The following is a 6,295-nucleotide window of genomic DNA, read 5'->3' as shown; positions in this document are numbered from 1 at the left end:
ACTCACCCACACACTAAAAATTCAAATTTACTTTATTTTTATTTTTATTTTTATCTTTTTAAAAAAAATAAAAAATTGTGAGGGGTAGCCCGCGAGGCACCCCTAAGGTGGGCGTGGCCTTTCGGGCCACCCCCATGCAGATTTGGGGAGGCCCGCGAGCCAACCCAAAGGTTGCCAGCGGTGGCTCTGGCCACCTCTGGGGTGGCTCGTGGGCCACCCGTGTGGTGGGGGTGGTTGGCCTTTTTTTTTAAAAGAAAGAATTTATTTATTTATTTATTATATATACATTTTTTAATTTTTGTATAAATAAATTTAATTTTTTTTTTTTGAAGGTTTTATAAAAGAGTAGGGGCGCTTGTACATCGCAAGCATCCCCTTTTCCAAAATGGGGCACTTGCACAGTGCCAAGTGCCACCTTTTGGCCTAAAATGCCCCCAATCTGAGGCGTTTTTCATTGTACAAATGCATCTAAATTTGAATTCAGTCGCTATGATTTGAGTCATTCGTCAAGTGCCCCTATAATCTATTCAAGCATTTATAAATGTATTGGGACTTTTTTTAAGCCTAAACCGCCCCCACAAAGCATGTCACTAAACCTAAAACACCCCCCCACAAAGCATTTGGAAATTTCCTTCTCTTCAATCACATAGCCACAATACATTTGCTTTCTCGTCCTCTTAGAACTCTCTATCATTCAAGTTTCCTCATGCCCCTGCCACCATTCTTTTCCCAATCAGAAAAGGATCATCTCCCTTTCATTTGAAATAGAGATGAATTATTTAAGCAAAATGGTGGGTTCAAATTGTCTAACCTCTTAAAGTTGGAGACAATTTTATCATAATTTTATTACTCTTTTATCTAAGTGGATATTATCTATTTGAAATGAAATGGAGATGATTCTTTTCCGGATCTAAGACCCTTCATTGCAATCCCAACTACTCCAATTCTCTTACTATATTTGGTGTCATTGAAAAGCTCCAGATTATACTCCATAAATAAATAATTAAAAAAAAATGACGAAATGAATAACCCAGAAAACCCATTAACGAAGTACCATTCTTTTGTATGAACGGATTGAGAAAGAAATATAAAAATTGTTTTAAAAAAGTAACGTGAACAATAAATAAAAGATAAAAACGAAATACCTTTCTCTTGTATGAACGGATTAAGAAAGAGATATAAAAATTGTTTTAAAAAAAGTACCGTACGTGAACAATAAATAAAAGATAAAAAGCTTTTGCCAAAACAAAGCAATACTCAATACCTCCAACTCCAACAGTCAAATAAACAGAGTGATGTATGCATGTCTTATGTCAATGTACGAGATAACTTTTTGGTATCGGAATATTCGGCAGCTCTTTATTGACCTAGTTACAACAAGTTGGTTGGTTAGCTGGAGAGTGTAATTTCGACATCAAATATTTGCAACCTCATAAATAAGAGAAGTATAATTATTTTACAATTTTTTGATATACGTGAGCATATGATTAGAGAAATATTAGTCACTAAAAAAATTATTTTAACATCCTATTTGTTTCTTCTAATTGAAAATGGTAGGAAAAAACAATAAATAATTGTAACTATTCTACATGACGTGATAGTAGTAGTATCTATCCTCTTAGAACCAATGAGATCTGTGGGTAATTGCAAGCGTTCAGTCTCAACAAGACATCAGTGAAATTTAAAGTGGCTAACACCAATTAAGTTTGTGTGGAGATTCTCATTGTAAGATTTGAACTCACATTTTACTATGTGCCCAATGTTTGAGAATTTTCATGAAACCATTGACCCACCACCATTAATGGTATTTTGTCATCAGTTTTAATTATATACCGACACTAGTAAAAAAAAAAAAAAAATCCTATAAAATAGTTAGGAGTCTAGAATTTTTTATTTTTATTAGGGATAAACAACTTTAGAAAATCTCTTCATATCATTACAAAATCTTCGGTATCATTACAAAATCTCCCTATTTTTTAATTTTTTAATTTTTTTGGCTTTGTTAACTTTTCTTTACATAATGAAAAGTGATAGCTTCAGATTCCGTTGCTTGGTTCAATGAAGCCAATTGCGGTGGACTCCACTCCACGTGACTGAATTACTGGACTCAAAGAAACTGATCATATTTCGACAAAAACAAACTTAAAAAATGAAAGGACACATCATTTGGTATAGTGGAAACCTTTTTTCCTGTGTTTTTTATCCTTGTCTTTACACAGGGAAAAGAGATAATATTAGATATTCTGTTGGTTGATCGATGGTGGCCAATTTTGGTGGATGCACACCATGGGATTGGATAAGGGTTCATAGAAAAATGAAAAATAGGCAGTAGCGGAGTCGGCCATTTTATATTGGGGATGCCGTTAAAATTTTTTTGACGTCATAAAAATTTTTTCCACCCTAAAAATTTGATAATTCACATAATATACGCATCACAAAAAATATCTATAAAAGTTTATAAATATGTGCTCAAATTGCCGTGGATTAATTGGGGTGCGGGGGAAGGGTTGCTGTGTCTTGGGTAATGGGTAGATAAAATTGTAATTTTTTTTTTTTTTAGAGTGCCTTGGGTTAAAAAAAAAAAAAAAAAAAAAAAAAAAAAAAAAATTTAAAAATCCTTGGGGGTGCCGTGGCACCCCAAGGGGCAACGAGGCTCCGCCACTGAAAATAGGAAACATTTTTGTTACTAATTCTATTATTTGGAGTGTCTAAGTTTCTCATTCAAAGTGGGTACGTTGGTGTTATGTGTTTTCTGTGACTTGGTAAATGTCATTTTCTAGTATTTTCCATGCATGTTCTTGTAGACAGGCTCCAATTAATTAGTTGAACTCAACTGGCATTCTTGACCAAAACATGGATTTTATTGCACTTTTTGAGGTCTTCACACCAAGACCTAATTTTGATGGACTATTTCTAGAAAATCATGAATATAATGTTGGAGATAGATGCAATGGATGTAATTGCTTTGAGGATGTAAAGACAATCATGGAGCTAATATAGCCAATTGATTGAGGGTACAAAGATGTTACTTCACTATTTCCGATCATGGAGTATCACACACGTTAAGATCAAGGATGCAAACATGGCTGGCTGCTCATAGGCTAGCAAAGAAGGAAATTTTTCAATCTTAAGAGCAAATTTGAATGGAAGAATACTCGTATTTTATTTATGATATTGTATGTGTCCAAAAAGTTATGCTATTTTGATATTAATGAAAAGCTGAAAATTTTCACTAAAAAAAAAAAAAACAAATTGTCTAACATTGAAGATAGAAAGATTGATTAAACACGATTTTTTTATTAAATAAATCCTACATATAAGAGTTCATTATTTCTGAAAAAGATTAATATATTGACTGCCACAATAGAATTATTTGTTAGGTTGAACATTTTTGCAATCGGTGAAACACGTGAGTGGTCCTTCATCCTCCTATGTAGCCTTTAGGAAAAGGCTCCACTTTCTTGATGGAAAAAAACAAAACAAATTACGTAAGATATGCTTACGTCACACATATTGAGAGAGATAAAGAAACGTGCTTCGTACAATAATCTGCCCACTCTATTGATCATTGCAACCTACTTTCACTGCAGAATGGACCATTAATAAATGTGATAGATGGACCAACATATATGGTATTATAATTAGAAATAAATAATAATAAAAAAAATAAAAAAACAAAGAGAGAGAAGAGAGATGATACAATAAATACACATTTCCTAAATTTAATAATGATTAATTAAAAGTGATTTTAAAAGTTATATAATTTTTTTGAAAAATATAAGAAAAATTTTTAGAATTATTTTATAATTTAATCTCTTGAAAGAAATTAACAGACACATTCTTTTAAGGATTAGTTTGTAATTTTTTTTCTTAGATTAAATTTGTAGAGTAATTCTAAAAGTCTCGTTTGTGTGAGACCTCGTAGTGACAAAAAAAGATCAATAAGTACATCATGTTATTATATATACCGGTACAAGAGGAGGAGAGGACATATTATCAGTAACAAATTAAGTGAGAAACCCTGAGTGTTTGGAATTGGAGAGGAGGAATTCTGGAGCTCTCAAAAGCAATACATATGCCTTGCTTCTCAACTATATTTGCAGGTTTCTTACCATCTATTTCACTCATTTCTTTTGTAGTTTTTCCTAAGATGTTTTAAAAGTTCCTTTAATGATATGGTTGAGTTCATATATTCATACTCAGGGATTTCCTAATTAAATCAAGGGACTGCCTGCATTTTATATATTCATACACTGGATTTCTAAATTTCTAAATTTAAGTTTTTAGTTCAAACTCAGAGGCAATTGATGAAGACTTAGATCAAGATATATAACTTGTCAAAACTAAAGGATCTTGGTATCCTGTGTTCGTCTGAAAACTTGGAATAGCAATAAATTGATTGTTACAGTTGAATTTCCCCATTTAATAATTGCTTTGACAGAATTCCCCTAGAGTACTGAAAAACTGAAATAAATAAATAAAAGATTATAAGTATATGGGGTTGAAATAAGCTTTGCAGTTTCATTTTATTACCACTGATTTTTGCTTATTTCTCACAAGGAAAAGGAACCCACGAGGAGTCAATCATTGACATTTCATTATTGGAGGAATCTGAATTATGGTCAGAGTGCTGCATCTACAGGGTTCCCAAGAAACTTCGTGAGGTAAAAGAAGATGCCTACACTCCTAAGTTAGTTTCAATAGGCCCATTTCATCATGATCTAGAAGAATTGTGGGGTGTGAAAATACAAAAACAGATATATTTGAAGAAATTCTGTTCTAGGACCAGGAAGAGCGAAAAGGATATTGAAAGCATAATTGAAAGCAACAAAGAACAAATAGCTCGTAGCTATTCAGAGACCAGTTTTAAACTCAACAGTAAAGAGTTTGTTGCAAAGATTTTATTGGATGCCATCTTTATCATTGAGCTTTTCCTAAGGAATTTTGAGCGCGAAAAAATTGAAAAATTAGATTATATATTAAGTAATGCGTGGATAGAATCACACATAAAGCAAGACTTGATATTATTGGAGAATCAGCTTCCGCTTAGGTTTCTTCAAAAGCTCTATAAGTTTGCCTTTGATGGAAATGAAGCTACTCCCTTTCTTAAGCTTGCCTGTCAGTTCTTCTTCTCGGGTAAGCACAGAATACCTATGGATGAGGAAGTAAAACATTTCACTGATTTGCATAGAATGTTTTATTGTCCTACAAATCCAAAAGCTCATCCCCAAAAACGAACTGAACATCTAAGATATACAGCCACAAAGCTTGATGAGGCAGGATTGGAGTTCAAAGCATTAGAAGACATAGATTTCTGTAAGAAATCTTTGCTTGACATAGAGTTCTCTAAGGATAAGTGCTTGGAACGCTATCCATGCTTCAATCTCTCATGGCTCTTCTCTTGCTTACCATACTTGAGATCCTTCCGTTGCTTCAAGAGTGTGCAATGTATCTTGAAAGTCCCACAACTTGTGATAGACGATCAAACTGAAGCTCTGTTTCGAAACCTCATGGCCTTGGAGCAGTGTCATTATCCATCAAAGACATACATTTGCAATTATGTTTTGCTAATGGATTGTCTTATTACCACCAAATCAGATGTGTGTTTGCTTGTTGAGAAGAAGGTGATTGTCAACAGGCGCGGTAGCAGCACAGAAGTGACTACTCTGATCAACAAACTTGGCCACATGATTGTTGAACCTGAATCTTGTTACCATGATCTCTATAAACGGCTTAATGACCATTGTGACAACTATTGGAACCGTCTCGTGGCGTCTCTGACAAGTGTGTATTTTCGTGATTTTTGGAGAGGCACCGCAACTATTGCTGGAATTCTGGTCCTGCTTTTTACTTTCGGCAACTTCCTTAGGCCTTTTCTCATGAAGCATTAATGAAACATCTGTGATTTTGTGTTTGTGGGAGTGCTTTGCTTTTTGCTCTAAAGGATTGCATATGAACTTTGTAATTAATAATTTTTAGCTTGTGATTTTCATTTGTAAGTTTGTCACATTGTTTTAGTATCTTATGACATATCCTAATGAAGTACGTATTTCAGAAATAATTATAATTTTATGTTATATTATTAGTACTGTATCTTATGACCTATCCTAATTAACGTCATTCTTTGTGTTTTGTCTATTACATTATTAGTTCAATGATTAAATTCACAAATTTATGAGATAAATGATAAAATTGTTATTGTAATTGACCTAAATTATAAATAACTCTATGTGGTATAAAAAGATAATTTATAGGTTCCTGTAGGTGTCCTAAAATTACAAATCACTCAATATGG

At 33.2% G+C, this 6,295-nt stretch overlaps 1 protein-coding gene across 1 annotated transcript; it reads left to right on the top strand.

Moving 5' to 3' along the window:
* The first annotated feature begins 4,001 nt into the window (after positions 1-4,001).
* Positions 4,002-6,056, top strand: LOC132166948 (UPF0481 protein At3g47200-like). Its single transcript, XM_059577815.2, has 2 exons — positions 4,002-4,103; positions 4,561-6,056. Exons 1-2 carry the CDS (start codon positions 4,076-4,078, stop codon positions 5,889-5,891), a joined length of 1,359 nt encoding a protein of 452 aa, XP_059433798.2. The 5' UTR covers positions 4,002-4,075; the 3' UTR covers positions 5,892-6,056.
* The last annotated feature ends 239 nt before the right edge of the window (positions 6,057-6,295 follow it).

Source organism: Corylus avellana, chromosome 2 (assembly GCF_965113065.1).
Source record: "Corylus avellana chromosome 2, dhCorAvel1.hap1.2, whole genome shotgun sequence".
Classification (NCBI taxonomy): domain Eukaryota; kingdom Viridiplantae; phylum Streptophyta; class Magnoliopsida; order Fagales; family Betulaceae; genus Corylus; species Corylus avellana.
Note: the sequence above shows the minus strand (reverse complement) of the source record. Positions and strands in the feature narration are given on the sequence as shown.

Excerpts from the sequence above, each read along its gene's own strand:
- LOC132166948 (XM_059577815.2), top strand. The coding sequence starts at position 4,076 with ATGCCTTGCTTCTCAACTATATTTGCAG. Across the intron at positions 4,104-4,560 it reads CTTCTCAACTATATTTGCAG|GAAAAGGAACCCACGAGGAG; the intron begins GTTTCTTACCAT and ends ATTTCTCACAAG.